Source organism: Erigeron canadensis, chromosome 1 (genome assembly GCF_010389155.1).
Source record: "Erigeron canadensis isolate Cc75 chromosome 1, C_canadensis_v1, whole genome shotgun sequence".
NCBI classification, from domain to species: Eukaryota; Viridiplantae; Streptophyta; class Magnoliopsida; order Asterales; family Asteraceae; genus Erigeron; species Erigeron canadensis.
This window is the reverse complement of record NC_057761.1, coordinates 59,338,580-59,357,513: the sequence shown is the minus strand read 5'-3', so window position 1 is coordinate 59,357,513 and position 18,934 is coordinate 59,338,580. Positions and strand designations below refer to the sequence as shown.

Below are 18,934 nucleotides of genomic sequence, written 5' to 3'. Positions count from 1 at the left end.
ATTTCAATTCAAGTCACATACTTTATCAGCTGGGGTCTTGTCATGATAACAAATCAAAGAGACACCCTGAGCAAGAAGCTCTTTCACCTAAGAAAATTGATCTAATGACTTATCAGCCAATCAAATCGCTTAATTTCATCAAATTGACTCTCGCTTATGTCATCATTTAAATTAACTATAAATTTAAAACTCTAATAATTATTATCCATATATATTATTATATTATTATTTACATTAACTTGTAGAAAAAATCTCATTAATTTACACTTTTTTGTTTTCCATCAATAAATTACACTTTTTAGCCTCAATACTTAATTTATATATATATTTAGCATCAACTTGAGGAGATTTTTTAATAAAGTTACAAAAAGTTTTATATTTAATTTTTTAAATTTTCAATTGTCACTCAAATGAAGAATCCTATTTGCTATCAAAGAATGTGAAAACAATCTTAATTATTATCTAATTATCATAGGACATATGATTGAAAGTAAACCTATTCGTGTTATAAGTCCACATCATGATCACATACATATGCTTGAATGTCAAGTACAGGATCACATGTATGTTTATATTTTAATTCCTAATTATCTTTAATAAATAATATCAAATTATGGGTACAACTGGTTTCAAAAATTCTATAATAGAGAAATTATTGTAGCATGTGCCTTGTGGAATGACTACGACAAACAATTCCATCAATATGTCTCAGCTAATAATGACAGTGACGAACTTGTGATTATTGTACTACAACTTAAAGTATATAACACTTAGAACTGTATACGTACAAAATTATAAGCTTTTATGAATTAAATTATGAAAATCAAATATTGATAATATCGTAAACCTCGTGTCCAGTATTGGACACGATTCTAAAATCTAGTAGTAGTATGTAGTGGTGGTAATAATAATAATAATAATAATAATTTCTCACGAAGCACATTCAATTTTATTTGTTCACTCAACCTTGACACTAAAACCGACCCGTTGAGCGATCGACTAGATATGGCTTATGTTACACCGCATGCACAAGAGAAGATGAAGATTAGCAACCACATCGTTTATATGATACACCTTTTCCATAATATCTCTGTGTTTATTTCTTTAATTATGGTTTGTAGTGTTTGTTAGATAATAGTACAAGATTATTAGCATGAAATAGGAATTCATTTTATTCAAATTGCATAATTGCTGGCATAATTTTTATAATTGAAGAATGCCATATATATAGTATTATCATGCATAACTGCACATTCCATAGGCACATGATTCCCAATATTTGCATTTGTTTTGACACGCCCCACAATTCCTCTTGTCAATGGATGTGTTCTTGCACCTCCCCTTGCAACAACTCTCATTATACTTACACTTCATCCCACAATACCCACAATTCGACCGACTGGTTAGCACGTCGACACATCTCCCTTTGCAACAAATGTCCCCGGTCTTGCACTTCTTACCACACGACCCACAGTTGAAGCAGTCGGTGTCTACATTCACACATTTCTTTTTGCAGCAATCAGGGCCTGCACTACCCCTTGCTCGACACATCCTTGGGTATACATCACATTGGTAGAACGGATTAAGAGCAAGAAGTTGAGTTCTTGGATCAAGAATCGTTGTATCATCGGGCAAAGATGAGATTAGTGGGGTGATCGTTAAGAGTGTGAAAGTTAAGAGGACTACTAGTTGCAGGCCCATGGGTTCAAAGGACTATTTTGATGTTTTGGTTATTTGTTGAAAATATGGCTGGCTTTTATAAAGGCATAAATAAAGATGCTTAGAGAGGAAAGCTTGAGTTGAAAGTCTTGCTTTCTTTCTAGGGTCCATGAATACATGCAATCAATAAGAGCGTATCTTGGTTAGTTTGAATATAATAAGAAGTTGAAATTTCACATGTGTGGTGTTGATGAACCCTGCCATATTAAGAAAGCTTTCAACTTTGAGTCCCAATCAAGAACTCGGATATTGAATGATACCATATCGTATCAAAAGTTAATGTTTGAATTGTATGATATAAATTGCCAATTTGTTTGCATTTTTATACACACATATGATTGATATCCAATGGCAAAAAAAACTAACCAATTCAGCCACACGGAGCCCTTAGGTGTGCCAAGCTACTCCAGATTAAGGAAAACCCAATAATCACACGCTTATAATCACAACGGCGAATTAACGGTAAAACTCTGCCAGCATAAGGATCGAACCCTAGCCTCCAAGAGATAGAGCATCCTATTATTCGTCAGCATGCCAATTAAACAAAGCCTAATTGAACACAAATTAAACTAAACTTAAGCCAATCAAACAAACTTGTCTTTTTTAAATTTGCTTATTGTACGTGTCTAGTTTATATGACAAATCATGGAAATTAAAGGAACTTTTCAAGGAATCATAGAAATTAGGATTGAGATCCTAAAGTTGAATCAACTTTAACCATTGGATTAAATCAAATAGTCAAGATTTAAATATCATACTTTATTCTTAATTATTGAATTTAATTCATTATCTAAAGTTGATTCAACTTTACCAATAAAGATAATTTTAGGGAATCCTAATTATGTCTACTATGAATATTTCTTTGTTGTTTTTTATTTTGTTTTTTTTTTCTTAAGCTCTCTTCTCCTATTTAGAACTTGTATTTAAAACTCATGGATAGCATGCATGTACAATATTTTATTAATTGGCGTATGAAATCTTGGATTAGATTCCTTTTATTCTGTTGTCTGCTAGTGTGTCCATATAATTGGTGAAAAAAATGTATAGAGTATGATTTAATGTTTACGCATGTAGGATTTGACGTCTTGAAGTACTAAAGTTGGAAGTTAAAAGTCAAAATTCTACGTATATGTGCAGCAAATTAATTTTCATCTAATTAATCGCCTAGATAAATTGCATAGAATTCAATTCGTAATGACCTGGCGTCAAACTTGGGCAACTTAGCGAGGATCACATTAGTAGATCAACATACAAATATGAACTTTGAATGTCCCATGAACTCATGGTCGTTAACATCCCTAGTAGATTTCGAGAGTCATAGTTTTCAGACATATATGTTATTTGGAAGTAAAAGTAGAATAGGATGTAGTTCAAGAAAAAAAAAATTGTGTTTCATAGTAGGTGTCTTGATTTCTCTCATAAGAGGTTAAAAATTTTGTTGTAAAATCTTGGCCGTGATCATGGAAATCGTCATAAAAGCTCACGGGGATATCCCGTTCACGTAAGTTAAAAAGACTCGTCATCTCGAAAAATAATCTTGTTATTTTATAAACAAGCAGCTAAAAGAAAATAATAGAAAAATGGGAGTCGGCTATGTTCTCGCAAAAAAGTGAATAACAAAGAAGTAGCCCAAAATATATGTTTGTACAATTGTATTTTGGTCCATCAGAAACAGTAGTCAAGGGCCCATGAGTGCTACCTGGGCTTGCATCTCGGTCCGTGTAAAATGCACAGCCCAACTTCTTCTCTATATTTTTAGCTTCTGTATTTTGTTTGTCTTTCTCTGATTTTGCCTCGACCATACCACAATATTATCATCATTTTAAGCCACCTTTTTATCTATTTTAACTCTTAAATAGCTCCATCAGCATCTAAGAAACAAAATCAGCCTACAAAATTACTTGTGTGTTAAATAACAATAATCACACAAATTCGACATCAAAATTAAGCAAATAAGTAAACGATAATAGCCAACAAAACCAAACACAAAACACCTATAATTTGAGCAATATCATGCATTCAAAATTGGTTTTGAACAATCACATGATAACGCACATTTTATTTCTTGTTTTTGGTGGTCGATTACAATGGCCATATCCAAATAAAAAAGTTATAAGGGCATATACAGCATACGTGTGGTTGCAGGACATAGAAGCGGTACTAGGGGGGAGGGGGGGGGGGGGGGGGAAGGGTCCCTCCAAATTTAAATTTTGTCATGTATTTTTAATTTTTTCATAAAATTTTAAAAAATTAATAAGTTTTTAACATTTTGCTCCCTTTTAGATTTATTTTTCATAAGTTTTCTAAGTTTGCCCCCTTTGAAATTTTTTTCCTGATACCGCCTCTGCATAGAAGCAAACTAAAAAAATTACAAGGGCATACATGTGGCTTAGTGCTACATTTTTTTTCACATTTTTATCAGTATTAGACAGTTATTAACATAGAGCGATGATGATGAAAACATAACCTCATTTTTTTGGGTGTAGTAAGTTATAGATTTCAGTCACTACAACTTAGGGAGTTAGGGTGCATGTGAATCACAAAAATATAAATTGCGTAAAAATAAATAAATAAATGTATGTATCTGAATTATTAGATCCAAAAGGAAAACGTATCATGTCTAAATAATTTGTGAAGTTCTAAGTATTCAATTATCTTAGGTCTGTCAGTGTAAGTGATACAATTTTTCCATTTATGATAAGGCATATTGTAAACGAAAATCTTATATTGAAGTCTGATATATAATAGCGTCAAAACTCAAAACATACCAAGTTCTGTTTTGTCAGTCGCATGATATGTGTTATTTTCATCTAAATTAACAAGAGTTGGGACCTTGTCTCTTTAGATGGATTGAATGTACAATATATATTATGATATAGATATTTGTAAATGGTTTTTCTTTGTATTAATGGTTTAAGTATTGATAGTTTGGAGTATTTTAGTGTTTAAATCTTCTGAAGCGTGTTATTAAGATTGTTACTTTGTTGGAGGCTTATGTCATATTTTGTTATTATGGTTCAAGTATTGATAGTTTGTTGGATAGTTTTCTGGGGTGTTCAGTTTAGAATGTCAAATTTCTTTCAGATCTTCCTTACGCTTGTATGCTTCGCCTAATCTTGTAAGCGGGTGATGTTGCTGGCTCCCATTGTGTTGCCTAAAGATTGCAGTATCAGAGCATGATAACTTCTTCTGTGTTCAGTTTACTAGACCTCTATTTGAGAGTTTTTTTTATATCCTTATCAGTTATCATATCTTCGCTCTTTTTTCCACAAGATATATCTTTCTAAGTACTGATATATGGAATTGAAAGTTTGAAATATCCAAAAAGGGAATACTGTTTTACTTTACATACATTTCAACCTGTAGAAATTAAACGAGTTGAATGTAATGTAATTCATATAATCCCAATACAATACCAAGAATTGCAAGAAACCACACATGTCATTTACTTGACAGCAACCCAAAGTTATAATAGAACACAGATTGAAGCTCTTAATCAAACAGCATTTTCCTAGTTCTGTTTAATCAAACAACTTATAAACCTTTCCATGATGACAATGGAGGAGTCTCTGAATTTATCCATGTCAGTTGCATGTATGCATGCCTTTCCCCCTTGACTCCGTCAGTTGAAGCAAAGGATTCAAGTTCCGCCATCTCTTCTGATGTTAGCGTTACAGAGAAAGCTCCAATGTTTTGGTTGAAGTTGTCAAACTTTGTGGTACCTGGTATTGGAACCACATCAGTTCCTCGGTGATGCACCCAGGCTAGTGCTACTTGAGCTGCGGTACACCCTTTCCTTGTAGCCATTTCATTCACTCGTTCAAATATGGTCTTGTTGTGATCCACGTTTTGAAACCTTGGCAAACTCTGGAAATTATTTTGAAACATAACTTAATGTTACATTTGTTAGTTGTTACAACAGGAAATAATCCAAACATGGACAAAATGACTTTCGGCTTGTAGGTTCGTGTGAGTTATATAGGGGACTTTGGATTGTGTCTTACGGATAAGCTGAGAAAAAACAATGAAATTGACAACAATATTACATCACCCAACTGTTCATAACTTGAATCGATTATTTTAGTCGAAGTCTTCAAGTCACAATAATCACTTCAAATTATAAAACGAAAGACCCACATAGAGGGGTTTTTTTTAAACCTAAAAATGCTCTGTTATGTGTTTATCCTTTTACCATAATTCATAGTCATATAACGTTGATGGGTTGGCTTCACCACAAACATTTTTATAGTTTTATGTCCAATTTAATAAGAGTATTTCTTACAAGTATCCAATGCCTTAAAATATGATTACAAAAAGGATATATGAACAATAGTAACCTAACCTTATTAAAAAAAAAAAAAAACTGATTGAGATTATACCCTATTTTAACATCCTAATTACACATCTACCCAATTATAATAATAATTACATATATACCCAATTTTATTCCATTCTATTATAAACTATTTTTTGTTTTAAACAAATTTACATCTTCAAATTCTATATTTGCCTTTAATAGTAAATAACTGACAGGTTCCTAACCAACAATCAACTTAATAGGATTATATATTCTTAGAACAATCATAAAACATTGAAGCAAAAAATTAATAATACAAATTTTTGGTACAGTGAATTGAAGCTAGCCGAACATTTTTCACTAAAACAAAAATCAACCCCATTTTACATTATTTTGAAACCAATAGAAAAATGAGATAAAAAACAAATTCATGACAGCATGTCATGTGCACCATACAAAGCTAGTGATCCAAAATTCCAAATAGCTAAAAAACTACTGTTATGATACTTGCGAAGAGAATTTTGCTAGAACCCAGTAACTAGAACTAATACAGAGCATGACAATTGACCAAAGATATATATGCCCAAATGATGAGTCGAAGAGGATCGATGACCAAACTTGCTTCCAAATAGATAATTGGTGATGTAAATTTAGTTATGTATAATAGAATGGGCAAATATGCTAAAATTACATTAAAACTGGGTAGATATGTAATCAAGGTGTTAAAATGGGGGATATATGATTAATATGAAATTCTCCCTATGTATTATAAATACATTTTAGGCAACTCTTAACCCATTTGATCCATTTCAACCATTTTTACATGTTTCCTTTTTAAATTATACCTTTCAATGCACCCATTTGACATGTAAGGAAACATACAGTTCAGTTGATTAGTGCTGATCAAAACATTACAAGATTAAAACCCAACCTTCTAGTTAATCATTACCATCTTTATTTAATTTCATCTCAGGTAAGAATGACCCAGAACCAGTGACCACATCTATAATTCTTTACCTACTGATAAATAGCACCTTTTAAACGAAAAAACATTGTAAACCCCAAACATATGGAACCAATACCAATGGCATATCTACCAACTCACTCACAATGCACGGGTACAAGAAATTAGAAGCCGTGACTCCTGATTTGGGTTTCTACATGACCCCTTACCGACCATTTGGCAACTAGACTTTCATATTTAGCATTATGTAGGACATACTTTTGATGAAAATAAAATGATTTTAGTATTGGTCCTCGTTATATGCAATTAAGATATAGTTTCTGTTCCTGTGGGTTATATAATCTAATCATCAGTTTCTGTAAAGTTTCAGTCGCTCTTGGTTTCGAAGGTAGGGACCCAGAGAGCTGCCTTCGCTTTTGGCGTTCCTTCGTATATTTACGGATTTCACAAAGACAATGTACAGTGTTTGTAATGGTGGTTGTGTGGACAAGGTGGAAGGCCATGTGGTAGTGTTAACCATTAGGTGGATGGTGTGGTGGTGGGGTGGACAACCTTGGGATATATATGGTGTGGTTTGATATAGGGGTTTTTTTAGTTGTTTTCTAATTTTTTTTATTGGTTATTGGAGTATTGTAAGATATAATTTTAGAAGTTATTGTTATGGAAATGGTGTGGTTGTTATGTGGTAGTGGTGTGGTAATGATGTGTCACTACCACCTTGGTGTGGTAGCAATGCCATTACAAATGCTCTTAGATCAATGAAACATTTTGTAATATTTACACACACATTATATAAATGCATACCTGTATTTCCTAATTAGCTCGAGTGGTTGAGCACCTACCTTACAAGCAAGAGGTCTTGGGTTCAAGACTTGGGAAGTACATAGGAAGTCTTCATAGGAAGTTTTTCTATGAAGACTTGGCTTGGGTATACCCAGGTTCAAGTCTGAGGAGGCAGGGTTTATCCCTATTGATCGTCGTTCCTTTGGGCGTATTAGTAGGGGTTTCCCCCCCCCCCCCATCGGGTATTTGAAATAGGCATTTCTACTTCGAGGGAGTTCTCTAACGCGGACCCGATTAAGACAACGTATGTTAGACCTCCCGCTGTCGAATCGCGACACAAAGTTCTCAAGTGAAATTCACCTTTCAAAAAAAAATATAAATGCATACCTTCCTGAAGTCACCCTCGATCAAGTTCTCGACCAATGAAGGACCGGCAGCCAGAAATCCTCTGCCAATTGGACTATAAGGAACAATCCCAATGCCAAGTTCTCTGCAAAACAGTCATAACAATCTCGTCATCATATAAAGGAAGCCAGCATGATCCCTACAACTCTAAAAGAAGGTCAAAATAACCTGCAAGTGGGAACAATTTCATCTTCTAAATCTCTTGACCATAGACACCACTCCTGTTGTACTGCTGTTATCGGGTGAACAGCATGGGCTCTTCTAATTGTCGAAGCAGAAGCTTCTGACAATCCTATATACTTCACTTTCCCTTCCTCTACAAGTTTCTTCATTTCTCCCATCTTTTATATGTCATAAATGTTAGAATAAGCCATACAAGTTTTCAAACTACAAAAAACAGAAACAAGAGGAACGAACCGTGACTTCGATTGGAACACGGGTATCAATGCGATGAATGTAGTAGAGATCGATAAAGTCAACATCCAGTCTCTTCAAACTAGCTTCAAAAGCAGATCGAACATACGCCGGATCACCACAAACATCCCGCTGTCCATCGATCACGCGGATTCCAAATTTGGTAGCAATTTGAACTTTATCTCTCAGTCCACCTTCTTTTAAAGCCTTCACAAATTTTTATATTTGCTCGAATCCATATCGACATCGACATATATATAGATAAAGCATTTCGGGCAACATACCACTTACTATGATCTCTTCAATTATGATAAACTTTAATATATATATGGTACTCAAATGGGTAATTTACGTAACATATTATGCAGTGTTCCTTAATTTCAGAAACATAATAAATATGCGGGTGTTTAAGGTATTAGTCCAAGTTGTTGAGAAGAGGTTCCAAGTTCAAAACTTTCCTAGGTAAACATCTTCGAGGTGGCTAGAGAAATGGTCATAGAAGATCACATATTCACATGGATACATACACCCAATAGGCTGAGTACATCTAAACACAGTTCTTTTCGCAGTATTTTACATTTGCTTTAAATAGAGTGAATTGTCATGCAATATCCCAAGCCATCAACTTTAGGACAGTCAAATGTCAATACTCGACTCAACGGACTTGAAAAAATTTAGGTTAGGGTTATGTATTTTCGACCGTTGAAACAACCCAAAAACTAACCAACCCATTTCCCCAGTCAACCCATTTGACCCACCAATCAGGTTAGCCTCCTCACACTCGTCATATATATAATCTGATCCTAGTAAACAGAAAGAAAAAAGGATTACCTTGCCAATGAGGATTTCGTTGGTGTGAGGGCCATAGACGTCAGAAGTGTCAAGAAACGTGACACCGGAATCAACGGCGTGGTGGATGAGTTTGATCATATCGAGTTCGGGTTTGGGAAGCCCGTAGGTATTGGACATACACGCACAACCCAAACCTTGTGCCGAAACAACTAAACCTTGTGATCCTAATTTCACTTTTGGCACTGCTACTGCTAGTGATGATGATGTCATTGTTTACTTCATCATCAGGGATCGGATAAGCACTCCCAGATGATCTTGACTAAATACATTTACCTTGAATTGTAGGATTTTCTACAATGCGAAGTATCACTTATAGATTCTTGCATCGCAGGTCGTCTCGCCAGTTGTCATGTTGATTTATAGGGTTTGTGTGTTGTTTTTCATATTCAACGACGATGATGAAATTAAAATTCCTTTCTTAACATTGACTACAAGTGTTTTTTTTTTTAAATGTACTCGTAATAAGTTCTTTTATTAATTTTCATTTTAATCCCCCTGACACTGTGTTCTTGGTTTGTTTTTGAAAGAAATGAAAAGAATGAAAGATAAATGATTAAAATAAAAAGGCTCAACTTCTTTCCTTTCAAATCATCTCAAAAATGGGATGATTGTTTTTGAACTAGATTTGTTGAAATTTTCCATCCACTTCATTTCATTTCCTTTCACTTCCTTCTTTAAAAAAAAACTCAAGAACTCAAAAAGTAATAATATCTTTTAGCTTACCTTTCTTTTCTTTCTCATAAAAAACTTGAGAACATAGTGTAAAGGATGTACGCAAAGTTTTATACTAATCAATAAGGTATTTTACGATAACGTGCATTGACAATAACTAGTTAAAATTATTTTTAAAGGGATAACCGCTAGTTATACAATAATCTCTTATACATGTATAAATAAATATGTATTTGATTTCATTTAACTAAATAAAAAACCAACTGAGTTGGATCAGTGGTTGGAGCTCATGCCTCTGGAAACAGAGATCATGGGTTCGATCTTCATGCCCAGCAAGGCTGGAGGTCCTTTTCTACCTATAGTAGAACCTGAAAGCAGCCTCTCTACCTTTGGTAGGGGTAAGGCTGTCTACATATCAACCTCCCACATACACCGTCAAAGACGGTATTGGGATCCAATACCCGTGGAAGACGTCATTGAGACTTACTTTTTTATTTCATTTAACTAAATAATAGTATGTTTTTATTATGTATATAATAATCCATTTTATAACCGATCCATGAATAGATTGATTGGTAGGCGTACCAATATAGTTTGAGACTTTGAGCCCACATGTAAAGTTAAAAGACGCGGGTTTAATCCTTAGGATACTCAAATCATGTGGGTATTAATTAGTAAAGGTATTTTACCAGCATCATAATTTTTATGGGGTGAGATAATGAAATCCAATGTGGTTCCCAGGGTGCCCTCCTTTACCCTTTCTTTAATCCATTTTTATAGCGTTAGTTATCATTTAAAAAAATATATATAAAACTTTATATATTCCAGTTTCTTTAGAGTTAGAGGTACTTTTCTTCTTAACTCGGCTTACGCATTTTAATTCTCGATCATTGTGCGAGTCTAACAACTTTATCATCTATGAACGAAAATCTTATACTAAAGTCTAAAAATAGCGTCAAAACATTACAAGTCCTCTTTTGATCAGTCGCATGATGTGTTTTTCATCTTAAATTAACAAGAGTTGGGGCCATACAAATATACAAAACATCGTTCATGTAGTGTTTGTGTTTAATCATCACACAACCCTTGACTGATGAGAATAAATATAATTTCGACAATATATTATAATAAAGGGCTGTAAATAAATGGGTTTTGTTTGTATGGATGAGGATGATAGGTGCAACGAATGAATATATATGATATGGTGGAAAGTGGGAGCATATATTGGAAAAATCATATGTGGTTCACTGGGCCGAATGGCGAATGGTGATCGATGAACGGTTTGATGGTGACTATCCATGTGGGTATGTTGGATGGATCATTCATCCATTGTCTTTTTTCTTCTTCATAGTCCCCACCCATTTCCTTTTCCATATCAAACAAAACACCGAATTTTATTATGTTTTATTATTTCCCATTGAAAATTAATTGATATATGCAATGACTTATCTTGCTCTAGCATGCTTCACAGATATGAAAATTATCACCAAGAGTAGTTGTCAAAGCGATTATCAAAATGTGTGTTAAAAACTGATACAATAATATTTATAGATGACATTTTAAAAAGAGCTAGTAATTAATTAATTGTTTGATATAAATAAGTAAGTAAGTAAGTAACGCCCAATGCCGTCTTTTACGGGTTTTGGATCCCAATACCTCGACGGTGTATGAGGGATGTTAAGATGTAGACAGCCTTACCCCTACCACAATGGTATAGAAAGGTTGCTTCCAAGTTCTATCTAAAGATAGAAAAGGACCTCCGGCCTTGTAAGGAATGAGGATAGAACCCATAACCTTTGTCTCCAGATGCAAAGGTGTTAATCACTTGATCCAACCTTGTTTGATATAAACAAAAGTACAATAAAAGTTTCAAATTTATAGTGTTGGATCATTTCTTCTGCTACCTTTTCACATTTCATATTCTCTCATTAGCATCCGATACATCCTTTAACCTCGATAATTTTTTTCACATTTCATATTAAAATAGTTTGTGTTATATAATATTGAGAAAAGAATCTGTATATGTATGTAACTTATCTTCAGCTACTATTGTAGGAAAGATTATTTGTTTTAGTTCATTGTATGTAAGTTTGTCTCAAAACTGAACGAATGGTGTAAAAAATCAGTCGGATACTAACGTGACACCATCAAACATCTGATACGTGGCCTAACGAGAGACCGTCACATCAGCATTTAGCAAATAATTTACACGATTAGTTCAGTTTTATCAGGTTATTTACATACAATGAATCAAAACAAAGTTTATTTTTTACAATAGCAGCTGGAGACAAGTTACACACATATTCTTTTCCGTTTAAAATTTGGATAGTATACTTCTTTTTTTTAATGTATATACTAAACCACTAAAGTATGTGGTAGATTATGAAATATAATGAACCAATAAAGTATGTGGTAGATCATCAAATTATGGTAGATTATCTGGCACATTTTTTTAATAAAAAGATAATTTCGGTGGAAGAGTAAAGAGTTGGCCGTTGGGCATAAAACATATGGCTCAACTTTATATCATTCATCACCATAGTCTAATGATCGATGCATCATAGTGTATAATTGTGAATATGTGAAGAGCTCACTTGAAAAGATGGACAATCAAAATTCACAATCCATTCATTGTGTATAACGAAAATTTAAAGTTTGATGTATATAATTGTATTGGTACAGGCTCGTCCATTTAACGGGTAGTCTCAAGATATACAATAAATTTTGTAATTATTGTGTAACAAAAAAGTGTATAATCAATATCACAACTTAATAAATACGAAAGCTAAAGAATAAACATATGAAATTAACTCCATATAGATATTGATTATTGTTTTCTATTTTTTTTTTCAACTTTAGTTAAATAAGAAGAGAAACAAAAATTGTAAAGTATATAACTTGAAAAATACATATCAATTCATCAACAAAGACCATCTCAAACATTTTGATTTTATTCGGGTTGTTTCACTCTGAAAAAGTCTATACATGCACAACACAGAGTCGTAGATGATGGTTAACATACGTTGGCTTAAGATCTTCAAGATAAACTTACACTACAAATAATGTTGCATTTATCACACTTTTAGTTAGTGTGAACAAATTAAAAATTGTGTCACCCTTTTATATGTGTAAAAATATATAGAAGTAAATGTGAGTAAAAATTTATTCACACTAAAAAGTATGTAGAATTAAAGTTCACATTTTTTGGTGTAAACTTTTATAAATATACAAACATAATATATAAATCTTAAACTTTAAAACTCACTTATAGCAATATCCATAAATATATATATATATATATATATACTCTTTAATAAAAAAAAAAACAACCTTCTCTCCTTTTTCACAAAAAGTCTTTAGAATTAACTCCTTTACCTCTCAATGACCATCTTTATTTTTTCATCAATATCTAATAAAGTATACCTTAACTCATCAAATAACATAAATCCTTACCTTATAAAATAAATACATCACACATATTTTATATCAATTATTTTTACATTAATAACCATAACGTCACTGTTATTATTACCATCGCCTATGATATTAGTTGTCGTCGTCACCATCACACTGTCACCGCTACCAAATCTTGTCGCGGAATGAATCACAGTTTATTTATTTTTTTACAAATAGCAAATCTTGATATCTCACGTGTTTTATGAACCGACTAATATAAATGCAAGACCCGTTTTATATGTAGTTTATAGTCGTCGTAAGTAAACTAATGTAACCATAAGGTATTTTCACCTTATAATCCCAGATTTTAATAGTAAAACACCACCTCTATGGCTCTATGGTGTGAAATGATTTTAGAATCAAAAACATGAGATGTATGTAAATGATACATGGTGGTGTCAACATCCATCCATTCTCTAATGAGCTGTCATAATGGGACCTACCTACAGTACTTCAAAAAATGACCCGACCTTATTATAAAGCTGAAAAACGGACACGTATTTACCAAGTCTGACAGGTAACCTGTTGGATCACATATTTAAATATTTTATTATTTTACCAAATAAAGTTAAAACTTTCAGGTGTAAAAAAGCCCGATATTTGTGTGTTGGATGCGCTTTTCTTTTAATTTATGGGGGACTAGGCACTATGCCATGTTTGTATTGTACTATTGTTCACTTTGCGGCTTAATATAACCCAAGCACTGTTCGATCCATATAATTAAATTTTTACTAGTAATAGACGAGATCGGTACATGCTCAATGTGATGGTGAAGACGACAACAGGTAGTGATAGTGACAGTGGTGGTAAAAATGTAATTATTTTATTGTTAAAAGATGTATACTTTATAAAGTTTTATTAAGAGTGTCATAGAATATTTTTTATTGAAATATTTAAATTAATGAATAAAGGAGATAGATAGTTAAGATAAATATGTTTGAAAATATTTTAGGTATATATTGAGTAGATATAGTGTGTGAAATGTATTGAAAGTTAACAGTATTTTAGGTTTTTTAATGGTATAGAGTTAAAAAGAATGAAGGGTAAATCATTTGTTTTATAATATAGCATATAAACATTCAGTAATACTCACCAATCAATAATGTAGTTATTAACTTAGCATCGACAAATTACGACAACTAATTCATTCGGGAAAATAACAGACGACTTTAAGTAGTTTAACTGTTAAAATTAAATGCGTCAATTACTTTAAAAATTTTGATACTTTTGTATTTATATTATATAGAACTAATTGCATTTTTGGTCCCTGTGGTATGACACTTTTCGCAAGAATGGTCCAAACTTATGAAAAGTCACAATTTTGGTGCCAAATGTACGAATTCTTCGCAATTTTGGTCCAAACGCAAACGTCTGTTTATTAAATGCCGTCACTGTGGACACGTGAGTGGCACGCGTGGGGTAGTTGTGTCATTTAACTCCCCCTACCCCTTTATATACCCCATTTCCCCCAAATTTCACTACTTTCTTTTTACTTTCATTGAAACCCTAAATTCTTATATTCTTTTATTTTCTTTATTAATATCAAGAAAATACAAAACACCATCAATGGTGCTTTGTAGTTGAGGGTCTCCTTCTTTGGTACGAACATCGTGGACAATCAATAACCCAGGAAGAAGATTTTATTGTTGTGCTAGAAAGGTAACATATTTAATCTTTCAAATTATAAATATATTGGATACCTTTTTAATAATTTTATTTAGATATCGTTATAGGGGTCATCATGTGGATTTATTAGTTGGATGGATCCACCAATGTGTAGAAGAGCAATGAAAATCATTCCAGGATTGTTGACATCAATGAATAAGTATGAAGAAGCTGCTAGATCTCATGAAATGAAAGCAAGAAAATACAAGAATCTGCTAGTGATAAGTTGGATCGTTTTTGTTGTATGGTTTAAGTTTGTAAATTAACTAAATGTTGGCTAGTTTTTTTGTTGTAAATTAAGCATTTCGATACAATGAAGGTTGTATGGTTAATGTTTATTTTCAAGAAATGAAGTGGTATTTGCTTATTCAGTGTGCCATATGGTATTTATAGTCATATGCTTATTCAGTGTACCTAAAACATTCAATGATACAACCAACTCAATTGACAAAAAATAGCAAAATTTGTGCCATATTCCATAGCACTAATTGACACAAAATATACCAAAATTTGTGCTATATTCCATAGCACTAATACATAACAAATTAAGTTGGAGTCTTAAACATAAGCATTGTCGATACAATCAAGTCTTAGCAGAAAAACATTAAGCTAGAAAATAAGTCGCATAGTTTTAGTAGTAAACTATAAAATACTAAACAAGGTAATCACTTTCTCGCAGCTTTCGTTTTCCCAGCCTTAGAACCAACACCTTTTTGACTTGAAGCAACACCCTTAGAACTTGAAGCAGCACACTTTTGACTTGAAGCAGCACCCTTTTGACTTGATTTTGCACCCCTTGAACCACCAGCACCCTTTTGACTTGATCCTGCACCCCTTGAACCACCAGCTGGTTTTGGACATGTTCTTTTGTTATGTCCATCTTGTTTGCAGTTCCCACATTTAGTCAAAACACCTGCCCTTGTAAGCTTCCCTTCCCTAATCAGCTGTAAGTCAATTTGACTCATCCTTCTCTTCTTTTTGGGCATTCCATAAGGTAATCCCTTAAGATGGCATACTGGTGTTTCACATCACCCATGAGTCTTTCCTTTGCCTTTTCTTTGGCTCTATAAAGCTTGTGCTTTGAAATCTCGATTGATAACTTCTGTCGCAATTGATCTCTAAGGTGTGTGGCTTGGATTTTTGTATCTGGATGCAAGTCTTCTTGAATCTGTTTAGCCAAATACTCTGAAGTACACCTCCTAATTTCTCTAGATTGAAGACACTGGTGTTGTTCTTTATAAGTTCTTACCATCCATGTCTCTTTATCTGTGACTTTTGAGACATGTAATTGGAAATTGCAACTAATTTGGGTAGATTCTTTTGACTTGTCTTCCTTTGGCTTTTCTTTTATCTTACTTCCCTTTGTTTTTTTCTTGATAAACTTTATTCCCTGTGTGGTTTGGACAGGAATAGGCCCAACTTGTTCACTAGGCCCAACTTGACTAGAGCCCACCACATTTGTAAAAAAAGGAATTGTACCTTCACATATGACCTTGAATCTTTTGTTATCATTTTTCACAATTTTTAATTGTCTTCTTGTTTCAATAGACAGTTGGGTTACCAGTTCCTTAACCTCTTTTTTTTGTCCCAAAAACTTGCCCAGGATAGAAATTCACCCTGCCCACTGGATTTGCAGATTGTTCCTTCCTCATTTTCTTTAGTGCTTTCTCCCTACATTCATCTGCAGACTCCTCCCCACTCTCAATATTATCAAAATTAACTGGCCCAACATCTGGTTCAACATTTATTCCAGCATTGACTTCCTCCTCCCTTTGTGGTAACCATTCTACATCCTCATCTATGTTGTTCCTGAAATCTGTCATATCAATCTCCACCTCATTCATCATGTGCTCATCATCCACAACAAAATCACTATCTTCCCCATCACTATCTTCACCCTGCACACCTTCTGGTTGCACAACATGTTCTTCCTCAATAACACCACTACCCTGCCCAACCTCTGTGTCAAAATGACCCTGCCCACCTTCTAGTTGCACAACATGTTCTTCCTCAATAACACCACTACCTTGCCCAACCTCTGTGTCAAAATGACCCTGCCCACCTTCTGTTACAACTTGTTGTTTCTCAATAACATCACTAACCTGCCCACCTTCTGTTTGCAAATCACTGAAAAACACATCATTAAAAAATTCATCATTAAACACATGTGCTGGCACACTTTCTGTTTGAAGACCACTACCCAACCCAACTTCTGTTTCAACAGGAATTGGGACATATACATTAGTACCTGCTAACTACCTTGACCAACTTCTGTTTCAGCATGCCTACCTTCTTTCTCAGCCTCTACACTTGCAGAAATATCACCCTATCCAATCTCTGTTTCTACTTCTGGAAACAAGGTCTTTATGCATTGTGGTTTTGGTGTTTTTAGCTTCTTTTTTGGAGGTGGTTTAGGTATTACTGGATCCTCCTCAATTTCTTCAATAACAACACTAGTTGGAGAACTTATCTTAGAAAAAGTATTGACCTTTGATACGATTTCTTCTACATACACTTCTAACAACTTATATTTCCCTACAAACTTCAATAAAAACCAAATATCATCATCATTACCCAAAGCATGCAATCCATAACGAAGTTCACTATCAGGTTGTTTAAAATGATACCAAATCGGAATTTGTTTTTTGTACCCTAACTCTTGAAGCATTACATTCACTTCAATAACAGAAAACTCATCCCCATCTACGCAATCAACATAACTAACCTTACCATCTACGTATCGCCTTTCTGGAGTCTTGATGAAGACCCCCCCGTGATGGATTTCCAAAGAAAAATAACTAGGTTTTTTTCTAAAAAATAATTAAAAAAACAAATTAATAGATGAAAAAAACACAAACTTGTTTACAATGGTAACATTATAACCAAGTAAGAATTAAGAAAAAATAACCAGAAGTAAAAAAAAAAAGAAAAAAAAACTCACCATATAATGCATCAATGTAGTCTACTAGTCTTCCTTATCTGCATGCTTTCTGATAAACCACGAAGTTTGAACCATTGTAAGTTTATGATTATACTTAGATTACAACATACAGAGCTTGGATTGGTTGATGGATGATCGAACAAGGGTTTTGGAAAAGCTTTTAGTTTCAATAATACAGGGATCTGAAATGCGATTGGGAAAAAAAAGTAGTGAAATTTGGGAGAAATGGGGTATATAAAGGGGTAGGGGGAGTTAAATGACACAACTACCCCACGCGTGCCACTCACGTGTCCACAGTGACGGCATTTAATAAACGGATGTTTGCGTTTGGACCAAAATTGCGAAGAATTCGTACAGTTGGCACCAAAATTGCGACTTTTCATAAGTTTGGACCATTCTTGGAAAAATTGTCATACCACAGTGACCAAAAATGCAATTAGTTCTATTATATAAATGCCCCAAAACATTTTTCCTTCCCATTACATCTATGAATTTAAATGTATTATATAGTTATCTTCAATAATAAAAGTACTCAATTTTGTCATCTTCTTGTTGGAAACATAGAATACAAATGTATCATTATGTCAAGATGAAGCCGAACGTCAAGATTGGATGGGATATCGACACTCTTCTATTTTCTATGCAGCACGGTATTGTAAACACATAATTAATTAACTTCAATGTGCGACAGATTGTTGCATTTGGTATTGTAGGTTTCTAAAGTGAACACGTAAAACTTATTGCCTTACAGACAGCGGCGAAACTT

At 33.5% G+C, this 18,934-nt stretch overlaps 1 protein-coding gene across 1 annotated transcript; it reads right to left on the bottom strand.

The window, feature by feature from the left end:
* Positions 1 to 5,141: 5,141 nt before the first annotated feature.
* Positions 5,142 to 9,879, bottom strand: LOC122585088 (probable aldo-keto reductase 2). The gene is made up of 5 exons (XM_043757183.1): positions 9,414 to 9,879; positions 8,586 to 8,789; positions 8,337 to 8,509; positions 8,151 to 8,253; positions 5,142 to 5,586 (listed from the first exon to the last, which is right to left on the bottom strand). Exons 1-5 carry the CDS (start codon positions 9,642 to 9,644, stop codon positions 5,254 to 5,256), a joined length of 1,044 nt encoding a protein of 347 aa, XP_043613118.1. The 5' UTR covers positions 9,645 to 9,879; the 3' UTR covers positions 5,142 to 5,253.
* Between the last annotated feature and the right edge of the window lie 9,055 nt (positions 9,880 to 18,934).